Below are 22767 nucleotides of genomic sequence, written 5' to 3' on the forward strand. Positions count from 1 at the left end.
AGTTTTAGAAGGTATAGTTACAATTTCTTGCTTAAGGATCACGTCTATTTTATCCTGCTTCAATGACCCATGGTTGCAACCATGGTCCCAGAATACTGAGTCAGTTAGGAATAAAGAAAGTTGAGGTGATGTGGGGAATAATTGTATAGTTATACTAGCATCCTCCATATGCCCCTTCCCTTAACCAACCCCCTCCAAAAAAAACAGAGGAAATCTATTGAGTGTGAGCACACACTCAGGAAAATACATGAAACCAGCTCTGCATACCTTTATCTCCCACAAGTTTTGCAGTAAATGTTTCAATTGTCCCTGCCAATTCTCTACCAAACCACTACTCTGAGGATGATAAGCAATATGATACATCCATTAAATATGATATCTCTTTGCACACTGCTGCACACTATGAGCTGTAAAGTGTGTTCCTTGGTCTGAAGAAACGTAACTCATTTCCTGGTCCAAATTGGTATCGTATCTTCTGCTCCACTCCTTCCATGGTGTTCTGAGCATTGACATCTACCACTGGGTATGCAAAGTCCAGTGTGAAGTGTCTATTTCCATCAGGACCTCTGTATAACCTCCTGGGGCTACTGGGCAGTGGCCCCATATATTCTACTTACCAGTTATACTTGAGGGTCTGCTCTCCGGGAATATACCTCACAGCCATCTGCAGTTCCTGTCTTGTTGGCAGACAGGACAGTTCTGGTTGGCCCTTTGTGCCTCTCAAGTGAAGAAGGATTGTGTAGACAGTCAGCCCACCTCAGCACTGCTGCAGCTCCCCCAGGGCCACTCATTTCATAGACCCAGTTGAACATCGTAAGAGAGTGCACCAAGATACCCACTTGTTGGTTTCTATCACAGTGAAATCTGGAAAACAGATTCTCCTCCTGGACATTGATGTGTCCTGTTTAATTGTGCTGAATTGTACTCAGTCGTGTCCTACTCTTTGTGACCCCATGGACTGTAGTCCCCCAGGCTCCTCTGTTCATGGGCTATCCCAGGCAAGAATACTGGAGTGGGTTGCCATTTCCTTCTCCAGGGGATCTTCCCCACCCCGGGATTGAAGCTGTGCCTCCTGCCTCTCCTGCATTAGCAGGGAGATTCTTTACCACTGAGCCACCTGAGAAGCCCTATGTACATATATAAAAGGTAATTAAAATCATGCCACACACAGATATAAGCATATTATCAATCCATTATGGCGGTCAGCTGGTAAATCCAAATAACCCTGGGGCTTTACAGCAAATGTGAATTGTGATCCTTCTCACATGAAGGTAAACAGTAGTTGGCTCCTTTTTTAGATTGTGGTTAAGAAAAAAGCTGCAGATGACACTACTTTATTCCAGCCTTGATAATCTACTAGAAGTCTCTATGAGCCATCCAACCTTTTCATGAGCCACACAGGGCTAGTGCACAGAGGATTTGTTGGCACCAGCACTCCAACTTCCAATATGTCATTAATTAAAGTGGAAATCGTTTTGTGTCCACTAGGCATCCAGTACTGTGTCAAGTTAACAACCTCTGTGTGGGCAAGCAAATCTATGGGTTCTCATTTAGTATGTTCAAGTAATGAGAGCCAAAGGCAAACTTACATGCCTTTAGTTTTACAGTATAAGATACAGAAAGGGTTCCCCTGTCAGATGTAATATCCATCTCAGCAATATGTTCAAGTGGAGGAAAAACAACCACTTCACATTAAGTCTGTTCAAACATTCCAATTTTGATCCTAACTTTCACCTTAATCCCATCATTGCTGCATCTCCATATGTGCCCAAGCTAACCGTGGCCTTCTTTAGATTTTGAGCTCACCCAGAATATTTTGTGTCCACCTTCTGGTCACTTTACTCACACATACGAGCATGGCCTTGGGTCCCCAGCTAGGGATCAGACCAAGGGACCCTGGCCCTTTTTGTTACTCTTCACCCAGATTAATTTGCTGGCTGTAACCCCCAAGGATACAAAGTTGGATTTTTCAATGCTGTCTTTGCCTTTCAGCTTAAAATTTTTCTTTAGAATTTTAAAACTAGAGTAAATAAAATGGATTTGTTTAGGACCCTTTCATGTTGGGGCACCAGCAGGAGTGCCATCAGTCCACTCAGCCTCCAGCAGTGCCTCATGTTTTGACCCCATCAGTGTCCTCCATATTCTTCCCATTTCTTAGTAACTTAATGAAGATTTCCACCTTGGTGGGACTAACCCCTTGACTATCCCTCTTTCCTCCATTATGCTTTTGTGAATGATTCCATTTTCTTAGACTAAGGGTAGTAAGTAAAAGTAAAGTCACTCAGTTGTGTCCGACTCTTTGCAACCCCATGGACTGTAGCCCACCAGGCTCCTCTGTCCATGGGATTTTCTAGGCAATAGTACTGGAGTGGATTGCCAAGACTAAGGGTAAGCTAAGATAAAAATTCTGATACTATTTCTTGGACTGTTGCTTGATTTTGCAGAAGTAAGTTTATATGGGGTGTCTGTGCAAAAGGGGCTCTCTTAGTCACAGCATTTGCTATAAGCTAAGTAAGGAGTTTATTATGTGGACACACACCCCAGTCATCATAAAGCCAATTCAGCATATGAGCTGCCTCATCTGGGGAGTTCCACTCGGCATTTAAGGAGAGGAGTCATCAGTTAACATTCTCAGTGAATATAAACCATGCAGTGGCTTTTGTCTAGTCTCTCAGTTTAGCTGTCCCTTCAGAAACAACCTACTGTTTGTTTGGATTATATATGGCCACCTCTGATTGTTCAGCAGTAAGCTATGGGTCCTGCATCAATCAAACGTGCCCTTATTCTCTGCAGCATTCAAAGCCAAGAAGACCGCTCCTAAGTTAAGTCACACACATTGAGGTGGGAGTGGCTTCCCAGGTGGCCCTAGTGACAAAGAATCATCTGCCAATGCAGGAGACATAAGAGATTCCTGGGTCAGGGAATATTCCCTAGAGCATGGCAACCCGCTTCCATATTCTTGCCTGGAGAATCCCATGGACAGAGGAGCCTGATGGGCTAAGGTCTGTAGGTTCACAAGAAGTCAAACACTACTGAACTGACTTAGTATGTACGCACGTTACCCATTTTAGTGAAAGTTCAGGAAGCTGATGATATTGATCTACAAAATGAAACTGCTTCTTCAGACTATACCCTTTGGTTTCATAGTTCCTTGGTTTTGCACAGCCACTTCCCTTCACCCCCTGGATTACTCCCTTTAGGGACTGTAGAGGTATTATCTGATGTGCCAGCAACATTTGTCCCTTTGGTAGTAGTCCTGAGGGCAGCAACCATAGCTCTGACCCACTGGGGCAAATCCAAGTATGGCACAGTGCCAGGATCTGCTCCTTTTACTTTCATTTTAGTAATTACAGGTAAAAATAACCAAGGGATTATATATTTAATTTGTTTCTCATTGTTTTGCTCTTTTCCCCTGGGAATCCAGTTAGCCAACTCTCTGGAAATTGGATCTATCATCTCTGATTTCCATTTGTAACCTTTATCTCTGTAACTGACAGGAGTGTGCCTGGTATTTCATCTCTATTTTGAGAGATGAGGGAACTAAAGTGCAGAGAGGTTATGTAGCTTGTCCAAGGTTACACGGCAAGAGAATGACAGAGCCAGCCTTTGAAACCAGGCCTCTTTGACTTCATGGCCTTACCTTTAACCATTAGAAACACTTGCTTTATTAGCAGATTCTAAACCTTAAAAACTAGACTTGTGGACACAGTTGGGGAAGCAGAGGGTGGGACTAATTGAGAGAATAGCTTAGATACATATACATTACCTTATGTAAAATAGCCAGTGGGAATTTGCTGTATGACACAGATACAGCTCAAACTGGTACTCTGTGACAACAGAGAGGGATGGGATGGGGTGGGAGTCAGGAGGGAGGGGGAATTCAAGAGCGAGGGGACATCTGAATACCTGTGGCTTATTCTTGTTGATGTATGGCAAAAACCAACACAATATTATAAAGTAATTATCCTTCAATTAAAAAGAAATAAATTTTAAAAAATTCTAATGCCCAGATTCACTTTCTAAGGAGACTGATTTAGAGATTTCCCTGGTGGTTCAGTGGATAAGACTCCACACTCCCAGTACCAAAGGGCCCAGGTTCAATCTCTGGTTGGGGAACTAGATCCTGCATACATGCAGAAACTAAGATTTCGAGCACCACAGTGAGGATCCCACAAGCCATAGCTGAGACCCAGAGCAGTCAAAATAAATAAATAAATAATATCAAAAGAGCCTGATTTAATTGGTTGATTTCTGTCTTAGTCTTTTTGGGCTGCTTTAACAAAATACCATAGACTGGGTGACTTACAAAGAACAGAAACGTTCTGAAGGCTGGGAAGTCCAAGATCCAGGTGCCAGCAACTTGGCATCTGGTGAGAACCCACTTGTTTTTTTAAAAAAATTATGTATGTATCTTAAAATTTTTTATTGGAAGATAATTGTTTTACAAGATTGTGCTGGTTTGTGCCATACATCAATATGAATTGGCCATAGGTATACACATGTCTCCTCCATCTTGAACTCCTCTCCCATCTCCCACCATATCCCATCCGTCTAGGTTGTCCAGAGCTCTGGGTTGAGCTCCCTGTGTCACACAGCAAATTCCCGCTGGCCATCTCTTTTACATATGGCAATGTATGCATTTCCATGCTCTGCCTCAGTTCACCCCACCCTCTCCTTCCCAAACTGTGTCCACAAGTCTGCCTCTCCATTGCTGCCCTGCAAATAGGTTCATCAGTACCATCTTTCTAGATTCCATACACATGCGGTAATATACAGTGTTTGTTTTTCTTTTTCTGACCTACTTCACTCTGCAACAGGCTCTAGGTTCATCCACCTCATTAAGACTGACTCAAATGCATTTTTTTATAGCTGAGTAGTATTCCATCGTATATATGTACAACAATTTCCGTATCCGTTCATCTGTTGATAAACATCTAGATTGCTTGCATGTCCTAGCTATTGTAAAAAAGTGCTCCAACGAACACTGGGGTACATGCATCTCTTTCAATTATGGTTTTCTCAGGGTATCATATGGTAGTTCTATTCCTAGTTTTTAAAGGAAATTCCATACTGGAGAACCACTTTTTAGTTTATAAATAGCCTATCTTGCTGAGTCCTTGCCTGGTGAAAAGGGTGAAGAAGCTCTTTGAAGCTTCTTTTATAAGGCAGTTAATACCATTCATGAGGGCTCCACCCTCAAGGCCCAATCACCTCCCGAAGGCCCCACTTCCAAATAACTGCACACTGGGGATTAGGTTTCAGCAAATGAATTTTAGGAGGACAGAAACCTCTAGTCTATAGCAATTATCAGTGGGTTGCACAGCAACAAGTACCCAGCACAGCCATAAATAAACAAATAAATATTTTAAAAAATTATTAGTGGGCTGAACAGTTACTCCCCAAAAGGTATATTCACTTCCTAGAACCTGTGAATGTAGCCTTCTTTGGAAAAAGCGTCTTCACAGATGCAATGAAGTTGAGGATCCTGTGATGAGATCATCTTGGATTTACTCCAGTACGGCATAATTCTAACAAGGATTCTTATAAGAGACATTCAGAGAAGAGAGACCTGAATGAGAGGAAAGAACCCTGTGAATATGGAGGCAGTTATACAGCCACAGCCCAGGAACATCTGGAGCCACCAGAAGCTGAAGGAGACAAGGAAAATCCACTCAAGCCTTCAAAGGCAACCTTCAATGGCAACCCTTCTGACACCTTGATTTCAAACTTCCAGACTCCAGAATTGTGAGAGAATCGGTTTCTATTGTGTGAAACCTCTGTGTTTCTGCTGATTTGTTGCAGTCACAGGAAATTGATACAGTTGGGGCATGGCCTGGGCAGCATATGTTTTAATCCTTGGGTGATTCTAAGGCACAGCCAGGGTGGGAATCCCTGGATTAGGGAATTTTGGAAGCATGTCCCCTAGCAGTTTTCCTCAGTTCTGGGGGTAAGTGCTTTTTGCAATATTGTGGTGTCTTTTTACTTAAGCTTTTATTATTTTTTAGCAGAGCAAAAGGATATACAAAGTTTATGGTGCGTAAAAAGATATACAGGGATTCCCAGATGGCTCAGTGGTAAAGAATCTGCCTGCCAATGCAGGAGACGCAAGAGACACACATTTGATCCCTGGGTCAGGAAGATCCCCTGGAGAAGGAAATGGCAACCCACTCCTAATCCCATGGGCAGGGGAGCCTGGCTGGGCTACAGTCCATGGGGTCGCAAAAGAATTGGAGTCACTGAGCACTGAGTCACTGAGCACATAGGCACAAAGGGCTTTGCTCTGTGTGGTCCTTACTCAGGGGCTTAGGTTGACAGAGCCTGCACTGCCTAGATGTTGCCAGCGCCAGGGCAAGAGGAAGGAAATATGGAGAATTACATACTGATTCTTTTTTTTAATTTTATTTTTAAATTTATATTTTATTATTATCTAGTTGAAACATAGTTAATTTACTATGTCGTGTTGGTTTCAAGTGTATAGCAAAGTGGTTGTTATACATACACATATATCTATTCATTTTCAGTTTCTTTTTCCTTGCAGGTTATTACAAAATATTGAGTATAGTTCCCTGTGCTTTATGGTAGGTCCTTGTTGTTTACCTATTTTATATACAGTACTGTGTATCTGTTAGTCCCGAATTCCTAATTTATCCCTCCCCCATCCTCCCCATACTGGTGCTTACATGCATCTTTTCCGTTCATGTTTTATTGGACTGAGCAAGTCACACGGGCATCACCTGACCTCACAGGAGCAGAGAAGTGTCCTCCCTCCTGCTAGGAAGTAGAGGGGAACAGGAAGTGGGTGGGCAATTATAATGCCTGTCGCGCCCACTCTCACCCGGAGACAGCAGTGTGGTAGGGCTCACAAGGTGCCCTCTGCTGGAGAAGGATGAGCAACTGTTCCTTTTTGCCTGAGGAGTTTCCTCAGCACATGGCACTTTCTGTGCTAAAGCTGGGTGAGTTTCAGGCCAGTTGAGATAGTGGGTCACCCGTGCTAGATTCTACCTTGGGTTGCTCATCCTGAGGAGGGAGATTGGAGGCATCTCTCTGCCTGCTAATGCCTCATAAGGCTGATGTGGGGACTAAGCAAGACAACCCATGCAAAAGAGCTCAGCACTGTTGCCAACTGTAGTATAAAAAGCAGTAAAAATTGAGCCAATTCATTGGAGAGGACCGTGATGCTCAAAGATTGAAGGCAAAAGGAGAAGGGGGTCGCAGAGGGTGAGATGGTAAGATACCGTCACTGATTCAATGGACATGAATTTGGGCAAGAAGGCCAGGGAAGCCTGGCGTGCTGCAGTCCATGAGGTTGCAAAAAGTCAGACAAAACTTAGGGAGTGACCACCACCACCACCACCATTATTGTAAATATCCAACTGTATAATCAACTGCAGAGTGTTGATAATATTATTGATAGTACCAAAGGGGATTTAAGATAATATATTTTATTTATTAAGTTTTGGCTGCACTGAGTGGCTTGTGGGATCTTAGTTCCCCCATCAGGGACTGAACCCATGCCCTTGGCAGTGAAAGTGCGGAGTCCTAACCTCTGAATTGCTAGGGAGTTTCCAAATAATATAATTAAATACTTGGCATAATCTTTAGCGTACAATAGGCACAACCACAAATGGTGGTTATTATCAATATGTATATATTCCAAATAGAAAAGAACCCCTTTCCCCACAAAAAAGGCAAGGAAATAAATGTGAATAAATATATTTCAGTTTAGATAGTATGGTGTTAATATATATTTTTCATCATCTATTTGCAGAGCAGGGATTATAAAAATAAATTAAAAAGTAATGTTCCCTTCTCTACTACTGTAACTGAAAATCTATTTCATTGAGTAGGCTATGCAAAGACATTTGACCTTGAGACCTTGCCCAATTTAGAACTCTGTTGAAGAGACTTTCACTTAAATGTAACATCAGTGACAAAGAAAGGAGAATTAGTGGAATTCATAATAGATGATAAAAGAAACGTAGGTTGTGACCTACTGTTAAGAGACAGATGAAAGGAAATTATTGTGTTTTTCTAGAGAAAAATATAGAAGAGATTCATTATTTGAAAAACCCAAAATAAACATTGATTTTGAGAGCAGAATGCCTGAATCCTGGTCCTATCATTTTCCTGGTCCTTTAGCTGCCTTGGAACCTCCTTGGATTGGTCATAGGAACTTGTTGAAGAATGTGAAAAAAATGAGGATAAATAACAAATAATTGAAGTGGTCATGATTTTATTTCTTCAAAATAGTTCTAAGGAAACATGTAAGGCTTTCTCAGTTACTTCCTGCAGAAGACTCTGAACAATGAAACAACGCAAGGATGGTTAGTGTTTTCCATCTGGGTTGCTGGGGTTTCCTTTATTGCTCATTCATATGCAAATCATCACTGATATTAATTATTAGCTTATCTTGGCAATAGTTTTACCACAACGCAAGGAGAGAAGGGCGGTTGCTGATCCTGGGACCACTATCTTGGTGGGTGAGTCAGTTCAGATTGCTGTGTGTTTGTGGAATGTTACTAGAGTAATAAGGAACACCTTTTATTGGGAGAAAGCGTTACAGTTTTCAGTTTATCTTCACACATGTAAACTCATGTGGCTGTGGTTCCAGGGTCATAGGACGAGGGCTTGAAGTTCTGTGGTCTCAGCACTCTCAGGCAGGTCACTCTGTGTCTCTCTCTTTTCCAGTTTGTGAAATGGAGGTAACACTACTGCGTTCATCTATTGCATGGAATTGCTCTGTTAGCTCACATGAAAATATATGCCTTGCCGACTATAAAGTTCTGTGTCAATAGAAACTATCATGTTAAAGATGAGGAAATCAAGGCTGAGAAATGTCCCTGCACTTGCTAAAGGTGGCTGGGCAGGTGATGATAGAGTTGGACTCCACCATTCTTCTTAAAGAAAAAAAAACATAGGGAGGGGCAGTCTGTCATTTTGTTGGCCACCCAGCAGCTGAACCCTCTTGCCTATGTTTTGAAGATGCCCTCCCTCTCAGAGGCATACCCCTCCTCTCATCATGTAAATGCTCACTAATTAAACTGAAAATGCTACTGCTTTACCTGGCCTCACTTAAACTGGGTGGCAGACTGTGACCTGGGCCCCAAGGTGGCTGTCCTCACTGAGCCCCTCTGAGGACTGACTTGGGTTTTGCTCCTGATGTTAACATCCCAAATTTGACTCTTCTGAAGGAGAGTCTGTGAACTAGCCAGTATCTTTATTTATTTAAATATGACATATTAATATTAATTATTAAAATAATAAAATTCAATATTAAATAATAATTTATTTAATAATTTTAAAAATTTATTTAGCTGTACCAGGCCTTATTTGTGGCACACAGGATCTTTCATCTAGTTCCCCCATAGCACTGGGATCTTAGTTTACTGACCATGAATCAAACCCAGGTTCCCTGTGTTGCAAGGTAGATTCTTAACCACTGGACCACCAAGGAAATCCCATTCCTAGTATCTGTAAAACCAGTACACCTCAAAGTGTAAGATGCACACAAATCACCATACATGTGTGTGTGCTCAGTTGTGTCTGACTCTTTGTGGGCCCATGGACTGTAGCTCACCAAGCTCTTCTGTCCATGGGATTCTCCAGGCAAGGATATTGGAGTGAGTTGCTATTTCATCCTGCAGGGGATCTTTCCAAACCAGGCATCAAACCATATCTCTCGAGTCTCCTGCATTGGCAGGAGGATTCTTTACCACTGTGCCGTCTGGGAAGCCCTACAAATCACTGCTGCTGCTGCTGCTAAGTCGCTTCAGCCATGTCTGACTCTGTGCGACCCCATAGACGGCAGCCCACCAGGCTCCCCTGTCCCTGGGATTCTCCAGGCAAGAACACTGAAGTGGGTTGCCATTTCCTTCTCCAATGCATGAAAGTGAAAAGTGAAAGTGAAAGTGAATTCGCTCAGTCGTGTCTGACTCTTAGTGACCCCATGGACTGCAGCCTACCAGGCTCCTCCATCCATGGGATATTCCAGCAAGAGTACTGGAGTGGGGTCCCATTGCCTTCTCCGTACAAATCACTAGATTATATTACAATGTAGAATGGGACTCAAGAGCTCTGGATGGGACTGAGATTCTGCATTTCTAACAAGCTCCCGGGTGATGCTGCAGCTGCTGCTGCTGTTGAGGACCTCATTTTGTGCAGCATGCTTTTTCTATTTTGTTTTCAGCTTAACAAATATCTTGACTAATACTTGTAGATTCTGTCATCAATAATGTGTGGGGGGGGGGCATGGTTTATATACAAACCAATACTGAAACACACAAAAAGGAAATTTTTCAATTTTTCTGGGATGACAATTATTCTATTTATTCTATTGTTTTCTAGGGAAAAGGCTGGATGATTCTTAATTTTAAAAATTAAGGTGAGTCCAAATTGTGTTGAGTGATATTTTATTGTTTTGTAATAGCCTTTAGAGCTAATTGAAGTGATGTATCCTAAAACTAGATTTGGAAACCATTCTGTGAGGTATTTACATCTTTGGGTGCATGATTAGAGTGGGAGTATAAGAGGTGTAGGAGGCAGAAACAATAACTTCCTGACTAAATTCACTTTCCCAGAATCTTTTCCTCATGCGCTGTCTCTTTAAATGACTGAGACAAAGAGAGTTCAGCTAGATAAAGGCAGAAGCAGAGTGCATGTATGCTGAGTCACTTTAGTCGTGTCGGACTCTTTGCAACCCCATGGACTGTAGCCCACCAAGCTCCTCTGTCCATGGGATTCTCCAGGCAAGAATACTTGAGTGGATTGCCAGGCCCTTCGCCAGGGGATCTTCCTGACCCAGGGATCGAACCCACATCTCTTGTGTCTCCTGCATTGGCAGGTGGGTTCTTTACCACTAGCACCACCTGGGAAGCCAAGAAGCAGAGTAGCCCTCCCCAAATTATGGTAACAGGTATGGACAATAGAGGCCTAAAGACTAGTGTCTAAGTCATCTCAAGCTGCCATAACAAAACACCATAGCCTTGGTGGCTTAGACAGACATTCCTCTCTCACAATTGTAGAGACCAGCTGATTTGGAATTTGGTGAGGGACAGATGGCTGACTTCTTGCCATTTTTTCACATGATGGAGAAAGACAGTTTGGTGTCTCTCTTCTTACAAGGACATGAATCTCATTTTGGAGGCCTCACTATCATGACCTCATCTAAATCTAATTACCTTCTAAAGGCCCCACCACTTAATGCCATCACATCGGTGGGGTTAGAGTTTCAACATATGCGTTTGTTAAGGGGGTAGGGAAACAGACATTCAGTCCACTACAACTAGATAAAGACTCTTCCAGATAAATGATTTAGCTTTGGTGCTAGGAGTCTGTCAGTTCTGGGCAGAGTTCCCTGTTACCAGTGGTGGCGTGTTTTTGCTGCAGTGAATGTGTGCCCGTGGGGAGCTGTGATCGACAGCAGAGCAGTGGGCAACACCTGCTTTCCTGTGGAGCCTGCAGGATGGCAGCGTTCTGTCAGTTGGAGAAGGAGATGCTTAACAAGCCCTGGGAGGCCATGGATAGTACCTTAGACAAAAAATGGATGCTCTGGTTCTAGAAAACAAACAAGGCAAGCTCCAAGGTAGCTCAGAACACAAGAGAGTATATCAAATGGACTTTAGGAAGAAAACCAAGAGTTGTGTGAACGCACCAAGATTTCCCCTGGCTCATACCAGCATCCAAAGAACATCTTACTCTTGGTTTCTTGGCTGCACATGCCTTTCCAAGGCAGAAACAGAAAGACAAAAATCTACAACGCAGAGAAAACAGACATGGAGAGAAAACTGAGTAGTTTTTGCCATAATTAAGTCAGAAAATGGCTAGCCTTCCCTTATTCACAGCTTACATAAGCAATTCTCACTCTGGTATTGTAGTATTTAAGGACTTCTCCAAGATGTCTTCAGGAAATCTTCTCTCTTCAGATCTCTCTCCACTAACACCCCTTCTAAAAAATTTAGTATAAATAAACTCACATTTTAAATCTGAAAACATACATGACTCACATACAAATTTCATATAGTACATTAGGTATCAAAATGAGATAATTTAACTATTTTAATGGAATAGAGCTAAAAAATAAATAGTGCTAATAATAAATAAAATAGCAAAATTTGTAGCTAAGATGGATAGAGCTTTGAGATATATTGTAGCATAAAAACAAATTGAAAAATTGTGCATATATCATACAATTTTGAGGGAAACACACACAATTTTTTAAATAATATATATGAAGATGTAAGGAAAATGGTCTGGAAGAGACATTTCCATCTGAGATGAGTAATTATCCTAGCAAAGGATTAAACAATAACAACTACACACAAAAATCCAAGCATGGACCTTACCTAGAGAGACCCCCAAAGAACAAGCCCTATTTGGGCCTCAGAGAGAGAAGACACACCATTTTTGTGGATTTAATCAAATGTGTTAGGCAAAATTGTTCACCAATGTATTTACTTATTCTTAAAATTTTGAAAGCATCATACTTTCATTTTTATTTATTTGGCTGTGTCACGAGCAGCATGCAGGATATTAGTTCCCCCACCAGGGATCAAACCTGTGCCCCTTGCGGTGGAAGCACAGAGTCTTAACCACTGGACCACAGGGAAGTCCCACACCAATATACTTAAATAGAAGCAGAAGGAGAATTATCTCTTGCCCTCCTCCCCACTCAAATAATGCCTTGGATTCCACTCTCTCAGGCAAAAAGAGGCCAAAACTAAAAAAGTGAAACAAAACAAGGATGAAGAAGTTAGTTCTGGGTCAGGTCATCCCAGTCATTTGTGGGGCCCGGGGCTAGAGTACAAATGGACATCCACGTGTAATATGTCTAAACATGTAAGTTATAAGTCAAGCAAACACGCTGTTACATGAAATATATTGTGTCTTCCTGCTTTGACGACTATTCCTGCCAAATGAATAACTGACAGGAGGGACAGGTCAAGTGAGAACTGTCAGAGTCGGACACCAGCAAGAGGCAGCATTTGGAGAGCCAGCTCGTGGTCCATGGGTCTTGTTCTTGGTTTTCTGCTGCTGGCCTGTGTGGCGAGGGGCTCTGTGGATGTGTGGACCACTAGGCTTGCATAGACAATCTCCATCCACATCCCTTTAAACAGCTACATCTGGTCTCCCCTGGCCCTGCTATGTCCCAGCCTTGGAGAGTTGGAGCTGGTGAAGGTTGGACTGGGGAAAGGCCTATTGTGGGCCCTGGAAGAGAGCTTAGGGCATTTGGAGAGGAATGTGGGATCTCTCTTCCCCTGAGCTTGGTTTAGAAGTGGAGACAGGACAAAAGCTATGGAAGGGCACATCCCTTGGGCCTCATGGACTCCTTAGCCCATGGCAAGTGTAATTGGATGACAGCTGTGGAAGGGTCCTCTGAAGCCAGGGTCCTGGGTTTCGGTCCCCTGTTACACTGATCTAAAGTCAGTGCTATTTTTGATTTGGGGATGTTCTGGGCTCAGGTCCTGATGAGTTAAGGGGTTTCAAGTGTCATTTTGATTATGTTATATATAGAATCTAAGTTAGTGAATCATTCTTTTCACTTTGTGCCAAACATGGATATTTAAAAATACAGGCAACGTAGCCAGTATCAAGACTTTCATCTCTGTGAGAGATACCCAGGAGTGAATCAGAGACTGACAGATAAAACCAGCCCCACCTCTCTCAACTCCTCCTCTCATTTCACTGGAATAACAGGCAGAATTGTTGACACTGTAAACCGTTTTCTCTCCTGCTTTTCCAGAGTGAATATGGTTAAATGTACCTTAAAGTGCAAACAGTGTGATTCTACTGCACTGACTATGGGATCGTATTTCCTTTGTATTATTTTTTTGCTGCATAACAAATTACCCCCAAATATAACAGCTTAAAACAACAAATATTTATTATTTCAGAGTTTGTGTGGGTCAGGAATCTGTAAATGGCTTAGCTGGGTGGTTGTGGCTCAAGGTCTGCCATGAGATAGTAGGCAAGCTGTCCACCAGGGCTGCGGTGGTCCAAAGACTCAGGTGAGGCTGAAGGATCCAATACAAGTTCACTCACATGTTTTTTTCAGGCTTTAGTTCATTTGCTTATCATATTATATCGGCCTCCTGGAAGCCAAAAAACCTCTGGAAGGTGAGAAGAGTCAAGTGACATAGTAACATTTGGAAAAGGGGACTTCAGATCTGGCAGATGCAAGGTAACTTCCAAAACCAGGGTCTGCCAACAGGTGCTGTGTTGGGCCACCTGGGGAGTTTATGCAAAATATACCAGTAGTATACACATCCTTATAGTTAATAATACTGTATTATATAATTGAAAGTTGCTTAGAGATTATATCTTAAAAGTTCTTGGCATAAGAACAAATTTTTGTAACCAGGTGTGGTGATGGGTATGAACTAGACTTATTACGGTGAGCATTTCACATGTATACACCTACCAAATCATTATATTGTACATCTGAAACTAATAAGATGGTGTATATCTAAATAAAAATTACCTGTTTCTAGGTCTACTTTTTTTTTTTCTTTTGAAAGGAAGGTGAACTCAAGAGAGTTAAATGACTTGCTCAAATGCCCATAGCTAGAAAAGGGCTGAGCTGGGGCTGGAACTCAGAGTTACTGGGAGAAGGTAGCATTCCAGCCTGGCTCCCCTCAAACCCATGTGAACATGAAGCCTGCCACTCCACTGACAGCCAGGCAGCCCTGTGTGTTTGTTATACAATCTGTCTGAACCCCAGTTAGTTTATATGTGAAGAGGGTGTAATAGTTACTTTGTGCTGTTATTGTGATGACTGAGATATTTTTTAATGCTCCCTTGCCAAAGAACACTAGTAATATTTCCTATCGTTTTAAGAGTTGAATTTATTACTCATTGCACTGAGGGAAATGCATACCATGGGAAACCCTGGAGGTGTGTTAGTGAGAAGGTATTAGAAAATATTATTAAAGGATTTGTTTTTTTGTTAGCTGATTGCAGGGGGGCTCAGGACACCAGAGTTCATTCTACAAATGTATATCTTTGTAAATCTGATTCTTAGAAGGGCAGACCAGAGGGAAACTAAGGCTATAATTGGCAAAGAGGCTCTAACTGGCCAGAATGGCTGTGTGTCCACTGTGGCTTGGACGATGTTCATCTTTTGTCTGTGTTTAGACGTGATTAAGGAGTCTTGCTCTTGTCTTCGTACATCGTGGTCACAGAGGGGCCTTGTTTGATGCTGATGTTCTGAGAACTTGTTCATGTTTATGTTAAACAGAAGAACATCAAGGCCCAGTGATAGTACCAAGGCCATCTCTTTCCCAGGTATAAACCACCTAGTCATAGTGCTGGACTCAACTGGTGTTCCAGTCACTGAGCCATGACTTTATTGTGCTCTCCCACACTGTCAGCACTGGACCTCTGAGTCACAGTGAGACAGATAGGGGTGTTCTGAGGTGGAGACATTTGCAGGAAACTAAAAGACAGATGTCCCTTCAAGAGCAATGACTCCTTTTCTTCCCCAGCTTCAGGCATGCTGCTGCTGCTGCTGCTGCTGCTAAGTCACTTCAGTCGTGTCCGCCTCTGTGTGACCCCATAGACAGCAGCCCACCAGGCTCCCCCATCCCTGGGATTCTCCAGGCAAGAACACTGGAGTGGGTTGCCATGTCCTTCTCCAATGCGTGAAAGTGAAAAGTGAAAGTGAAGTCGCTCAGTCGTGCCCAACTTGTAGCGACCCCATGGACTGCAGCCTACCAGGCTCCTCCATCCACAGGATTTTCCAGCAAGAGTACTGGAGGGTGCCATTGCCTTCTCCGGCTTCAGGCATGACATGAAGCCATTTCCATGAGGTCAAGGGTATTTCAGTCTGTGGAGAATTTCAGAAAGAGAAAAGAGGGGGCTGCAAGGTAGAGGGCGCATCCTGGACTCTGCCTTAGCTTCCTTCCTGCAGTAGAGGTGTACTCTGCACTTACTGTGAGTCAGATCTGGGCTTGATGCTGTGACAGCCACCACTACGTGGAAAATAGACAAGCAAAGGATCACGCTGAGAAATGGGGTAAAAGAAGACAGGGTACCACAAGGACCACCGGCAGTCTAAGCAGTGGTTCCTATACTGTTCTGAATATTGGAATCATCTGGATCTTTAAGAAAAATGAGTGACTGGATCCCACTGCACTAATCTAATTCATCTGGGATACCACTCTGAGCATTTTAAAAACTCGGAGATTTTAAAAACTCCCTGGGTGATCAAACGTGCAGCAAAGTTGGGAAATCATTGGTTTAGCCCATTCACCCGTATAGTTTAGGGTGGAGGAGCCGGGGTCATAAAGCTGTTTAACCATATGAAAGCTGCGGTCCCTCATTCTAGACACTTGGATTTAGATATAAAATCTGAAAATAAATTTCGATGGGCTTTCAGACCCTAGGAAAAGAATCTGGGAATTCCTCGAGGGAGGCGGGTCGTCTCGTGAAAACCCCCCAGTCAGGGTGATATGAGCTCCCTGCAGAATGGCGCTGGCCCTGCTCTTTCACAGAAGCCCCGGCATTAGTGTCACCAAACCTAGCTCCCGCAGGGAGGTAAGCAAGCCACCGAGCGGCCGGTGTGCGCACGTGTGAGAGTGTGCCCGCCGGCGTGCACGCGCGGGGCAGCCGGCGAGAGTGCGTTTCCGTTCGGGAGCCCGGGCGGCCTCCGGCTGCGGCTGCAGCAGCGCGCCCGGCGCCCCCTCCCGCCCAGTCCCCTCCCCCGGTGGCTCTCGCTCGCCCTCGTCCCTCCCCCGGCAGCGTCCGCCGCCTCCGGGTGCGCAGGGCAGCGCACGGCACGCGAACCCCTCCTGCAGGCGCCCGGGCGCTACTCGAGCGCCGAGCCCCGGGCACGCCTGGCGCCCCCTCCCAGACGCCTAACGACGATGAGCCAAGACTCGGGGGTCGCGGAGAGCAGGTGAGCGCAGCCGCGGGGCTGGGTGGGGGTCGGGGTTTGGGAAGGAGGACGGGCAGAGCGGGGGTGGGGTGCGGCTGGCCCCGACATCGCCGCGTGGAGAAGGGGCTTTGCGGTCTTCAGCACCCTCTACCGCGGGCTCTGCTTTTCCCGTTTTCCGGACGGGGCGGGGGCTCCACTCCCGCCCCAGCATCCCCGCTCGAGCTGCACAAACAAAGCACCCTTCGGTGGCGGCGCCTGCCTGGCGCGGATATGGAGCGTGGGGGTAGCGACTCGCCGTCTAGCTCGGACTCCAATTCCCTACCCGCCGGCAGGGCCCGGGCGGCTGCACCTGGGTCGGGCGGGCTGCGCCGGGGTCGCGCGCAGGTGCTCGCGCGGGAAGTGGTGGCGCGCGGCTCCGAGGCCCCGGGCGCCGGGCCAGGAGGAGGAGCTACGGCCGGCGCTACTGCCCCCTGCCGTCGCGGCTTGCCGGCGCCAGCAACCCGGCCCCTCGGCAGCGGCGGCGCAAAGGCGGCAGCAGGTGGGCCCGATTTGTCCACGTCCACCCGGCGGCAGCGTGTGGAGGGGGCTGATCGCCCTGTGGCATCCCCTTTGCTCCCAGCGCGAGTGGACTCGCGCCCTTCCCGCCTCCGCGCTGACTCCCCGCCGCCAAGGCCGGCTTCTGCTGTCCTCGTCTACTCCCATCTCTCGAGCTTCAGCTCTCCGGATCCCCTGCGCCCACTGCACCCGGGTCTGGGAGGACTTGGGAAGTTTTTCTGAACACCACCGGCGCTTTGGCCCCTTGACTTTCAAATGGTTTGAGCCGAGAGCGGGATTATTTCCGTAATCCCCTTTTGCCCATGCGTGGAACACCCCCATCATCCCCCTGCGCCAGTCATCCCTTCTACCCTCCAATGGGCCCTAATAATGTCTTTAGCACAGAAGGCACGAGATCAACATTGCTTTTAGGATATCTGCTGTTGTAAAGGTAGCCAATGCCTCTGTTTGTCATCAGCGTCCCACGTTCCTTTAAAGGCAGCCTCTTTTAACGTGGGAATGTGTATTCAGAGCTGGTTTGGGCTGTAGTGGTCGAGTTCTCCAGAGCTCTCATCTGCAGAAGCAGACTTTTGGCACTGGATGCAGTTTCAGCACAAGACACGTGACGGCTTGTTTGTGAAATGTATCCTTTAGGTAATTCTCTCATTGCTGTAAGCACATGCAGGAAGCCCGCCCAAAGCAGTGCAGAAACGCTGGGCAGATTCAGACTCTGCAGAGAACTTGCTTATGGGACAGTCCCTGCCACATCACAGTTTATGCACGATCAACTAGAGAATACGGAGCTTTACAGTGTTTCACGACTTCAGTGTTTCGTGGATTATTCGTTGAACATTAGGCTCATAATCTTTTAGGAAGAAGGGAAGGATTTTTTTGTTTTATGTGTGATTTTTTTTCTTTTTTCTTTTCGCCTCTGTTCTTTAAAACACTGTTGCAATCAGGAAGACAGTGTCGAAAAGTTTGCTGTGGCTAGGTTCTGCTGTTGAATTTCTTGACATTAGCAAGAAATGTCAAGAATTTGCTTTCAGGAATTAGGGTGAACAGTTTCACCTTGGGTGAAACTGGGTCCACTTGGGTCATCAAAAACACTTCCTTAGAGATGGTCAGTTAGCAGGGAGACTTGCAAATGGTGGTTACAGTGAATTTTGAATCAATCAAATACAGTAAAGGTAAAATTTTGTTCTAAAAGAAAAGGGAAGCGAAGTATAGTGTGTGAAATTAGTATGCACGGTTATTTACACAAAAAAAGCAGAGCTAACTCAACTTTTTCCTACACCTTCCTAGTTCAGTTCAGTCGCTCAGTCGTGTTTGACTCTTTGTGACCCCATTACTCTGAAATATGGGTCCTCCCTACCTCTTTACATAAAAACTTGCTAGCCTGCAATTGCTGATCTTTCTGGTCTCTTCAGTAAGACTTACTAATGAGTCATTTGCACATTTCAGTGTGGCAGCAAAGTCTGTATAATTGTGTGTCAAACAAGAGGGAGGTGTAATTCTTAGTAAACTGTAAAGCACCCTACAGATGTTTGCTACTGTTACTTGTAATTTTTAGCAGCTGCACAGTATGCCACTCTGATACTTAGTCATTCCCATATTTTTTGCCATTTAAACTGTTATTACTGATTTTTAAATACTAAGGAGGTCTCTATATCTAGGCACTTCCCAGATGGCTCAATGGTAAAGAATCTGCCTGCCAATACAGGAGGTGTGGGTTCAATCCCTGGTCCAGAAGAATCCCATGGAGAAGGAAATGGCAACCCACCCCAGAATTCTTGCTTGGAAAATCCCATGGACAGAGGAACCTGGTGGGCTACAGTCCATGGGGTCAAAAAAGAGTCGGATATGACTTAGCAACAGCAACTTTATATCTAATTACTACATTGTTTCTGTCATTTATCCAATGAACCTTTTTTTAAAAAAAATAGTGCAAACTATACGCCAGACAATGTGTTAGATGCTGAGGATGTGGAATCCTTTGCTGCACACACACACACACACACACACACACTTTTGAGACAATGTGTTAGATGCTAAAGATGTGGAATCCTTTGCTGTACACACACACACACACACACTTGTTCTCTAGTACACACACACACACACTTGTTCTCTAGTACACACACACACTTCTCTTGTTCTCTAGTACACATACACACACACTTCTCTTGTTCTCTAGTACACATACACACACACTTCTCTTGTTCTCTAGTACACACACACACACTTATCTTGTTCTCTAGTATACACACACACACACACACACACACACACACTCTTTCTCTCTCTTCTCTTGTTTTCTAGTTCCCAAGAGTTATAAACGACTTACAAAGTACAATGTGCATGCGTGCTCCGTTGTGTCTGTTTGCAACGCCGTGGACTGTAGCCTGCCAGGCTCCTCTGTCTATGGGATTTTCCAGGCAAGAATACTGGAGTGGGTTGCCATTTCCTGCTCCAGGGGATCTTCACTATTCAGAGGTTGAACCTGTGTCTCTTGCATCTCTTGAGCAGCACAATAAAGCCATTAATTTAGGTGTGCATCAGAGCAGGGCTCAGGGAGGGGAGTAGAAAGGGATCCCTTCAACTGGGCTGAGAAATGGGAATCACCCCACCTCATCCATTCTCAGTCAGGCGAACTCTCCTTCTTGCCTGCGCTGGGCACTTGTGATTTCATTCTTTTCCCTCTTCTTCCTCCTCCTCTCCTTGACCCCTCACTGATAGAAGTGTTCCAGTTGCCTCCTTTCTCCCTTAAGGCAGCTCAGTTCCAACTTTTCCTCTTGGTCCCACTTCCCTTTGGAGTACAGTATGCAGAGATTTCATTGACAGTTAGTTATAGGAGAAAGAAGGAAGTAGACTTTGAAACTGTTCACTGTAATTCCTGTCACCCCACAGCTGCCATTTGGGCCATATCCCAAATGCAGTCATCTCTTCACTTTGCCCCCTACCACCCAGGGTCATTCTCCATTCATAAATGTGGCCTACAAAGCTAAAGGCCTATGTACTTTTCCTTTCCCAAGATGCTGAAAACCCTTCCTTGAAGGGTTTTGTGTGTATGTACAGTCATACACAAAACACAGCATTTTAAATGTACAGCTGATAAAATTATCACCAAGTGAACAGATCTGTGTAACTGCCACCCAGGTCAAGAAATAGAACCTGGCATCCTAAAAGCCCCCGTCCTTTTCCTCCTCCTTTCCTATCCCTTCATCCCAAAGGGACCAGAGATAGTTTTGCTAGTTTGTAAACTTTATAAACATAGACTCACACAGCATATGCCCTTTTGTGTCTGACTTCTTTTGTGCTGTTGTGTTTGTGAGATTCATCCTCCCAGTTGCGTGTAAGCAGTTTTGCATTCTGTGGCTTACAGGACTATTTTATGACGGAATCACATTTTGTTCATCCATTTTTCTCTTGATGAACATGGCAGTTGTTTCCAGGTTTGGCCTGTTACAACTAATGATGCGTGAATCCTTTAGCCTTTTGATATCCAAAAACCTACCTGTTTGACCACTATTTTTTTTTTTCCTGCTGGTATAACTGAAGAAAAGGAAGGGAGGGAATAGATGAAGGAGCCAGCCTGGAGAGCTAGGCCTGTGAATTTTTCACCTTTGCTGGCACTAAATGTTTTCTAAAGCATTTAAGGCTGTGCTCTCATTCTGGGACCTGGACATAGAAGAAAAAAGTGATGGGATGGCTTACATCTCAGGTGAACTGATTATAGGTGGTGGTTATGGGATGCTTAGAATAAAGGAAACTTGGTGATGATGGGAAGCCTGCCCAGCTTGGGAAGTGTCCCTTGGGAGAACTGACAGCTGGTGGCTCATGATGCCCACATCTCTCCTCCGCCTTTCCTCACCTGTCTGCCACTTTCCCCTATGGAGTCCTTCACGCCCCCTCCCCCACCCTTCCCCACCCCACCCCTCCTCCCCCACCCCAGCCTGGTCCCAGAGGGCTTGGAGTACAGGAAATCCTTCTGTCCCTACGCAAGGGGCTGTGTAGTTGGCTTCCAGATCTCAAGTCTGTGAAGACAGTTTCCTTGGAGTATGCTTTAAAGTTTCCTAGCCTCCTGAGGGGTGTTTGTCATCTGGTACTACAACTTCTTGGGCAGGGAGGTCTGGCTTTTGTGGCCTGGAGACTGAGATTTTCTTTGGGGAAATGCTTGGATATTTTGGGCTCAACGCAGGCAGTGTCTGAGCCTGTAGGCTATCAGGGTTGCACAGGGTCAAGCATTCCCCATGAGAGATGTTGACGACAGCAGATTCTGGAACCCTGCATTGTTGACTTCCTCCTTTGTGCTCAAACTTCAGATCTTCCCAAGAGGGAAGATATAGAGACTACTCGGTGGGCCAGATGATCTCCATTCAGCATCCTGGGGTTGCCATAGGCTTGGTTTCAGAGCTGGAGTCTCTCCACCTCCCTGTCCTCCCTCACTCCTCCCTTTCTCCCTCTGATCGCACTTGCTTTCCTGCTGTTCCTGGATCATGATCAGTTCCTTCCTGCCTCAGACAGAAGCTGTGTGACCTCTACTCCCCCGGCCCCAATTCTTCTCTTGCCTATTCCTGCTTGTCCTTTGTGGCTGAATTTAAAGGTCACTTCCTCAGGAAGCTGCCCCCCCACCCCCACCCCCAATTCTTCAGTCTTAGTCAGCACTTCCTTTCGCAGATGCAAGTACACAGTCTTCCCCATCAGGCTGATGGGTGTTTGAAGCCACAGTGCCAGTTACTTTATTCACTCACGCCTGGCACATAGTCCACCTGTGTTTGTTAAGTGGATGAGTTGATGGGTAAACCAGGAGACCTGAGACAGGTTGTAAGATTGTCTCTGCTTCTAACTTGCTGTGTGATCTTGGGTGTTTATTAGTTTCACCTCTCCCAGAGTGCCCTCCCTCTGTAAAATAATGCATCAGGCTGGAAGATCTTTATAGGTTCCTTTCCATTTCATTTTTTTCTGAGTCTAACAGTGAGGATCCTGAGAGGCGGTAGCTTTCTCTGAAAATGCAAAAGCTGACCTTACCATTGAGGTTTAAGCGGTCTTAAGTTTCATGCCTGTGTTCTTAGCATTCTTCCCAGTTCACCAGAGCCTGCTCTGGGCTAAAATGATAGCTTATACTGCTTTTATTGTGCTCTTCCCACATCACATACATTTTATTTCCTGATCTGTCTGCTCTTCCGCTAGTGTGCCCCTTGGGACCAGGTTCCTGTGTCACGTGTCACTTTTATATCCCCTCTGATTATCACAGCAACTGTGAGTTGATTTCAGTTGATGAAAAGAGATCTGTGTTATAGAGAATAGTATTTTCATCCAGTTTATTCTCTGGAAAGTATAACTGTTTTATGATTATGCAGAGT

At 44.9% G+C, this 22767-nt stretch overlaps 1 protein-coding gene across 1 annotated transcript in view; it reads left to right on the forward strand.

Moving 5' to 3' along the window:
- Positions 1 to 22767, forward strand: part of LOC138076690 (uncharacterized) — a 112305-nt gene that overhangs the window by 53255 nt on the left and 36283 nt on the right. The window contains exons 3-5 of the mRNA XM_068968969.1: positions 5517 to 5745; positions 12699 to 12834; positions 16518 to 16891. Of these exons, the coding sequence (XP_068825070.1) occupies positions 5517 to 5745; positions 12699 to 12834; positions 16518 to 16891 (739 nt within the window). The remainder of the gene's footprint in view (positions 1 to 5516; positions 5746 to 12698; positions 12835 to 16517; positions 16892 to 22767) is intronic.

The sequence above is a fragment of the Capricornis sumatraensis genome, chromosome 1, assembly GCF_032405125.1.
Source record: "Capricornis sumatraensis isolate serow.1 chromosome 1, serow.2, whole genome shotgun sequence".
Taxonomy (NCBI): domain Eukaryota; kingdom Metazoa; phylum Chordata; class Mammalia; order Artiodactyla; family Bovidae; genus Capricornis; species Capricornis sumatraensis.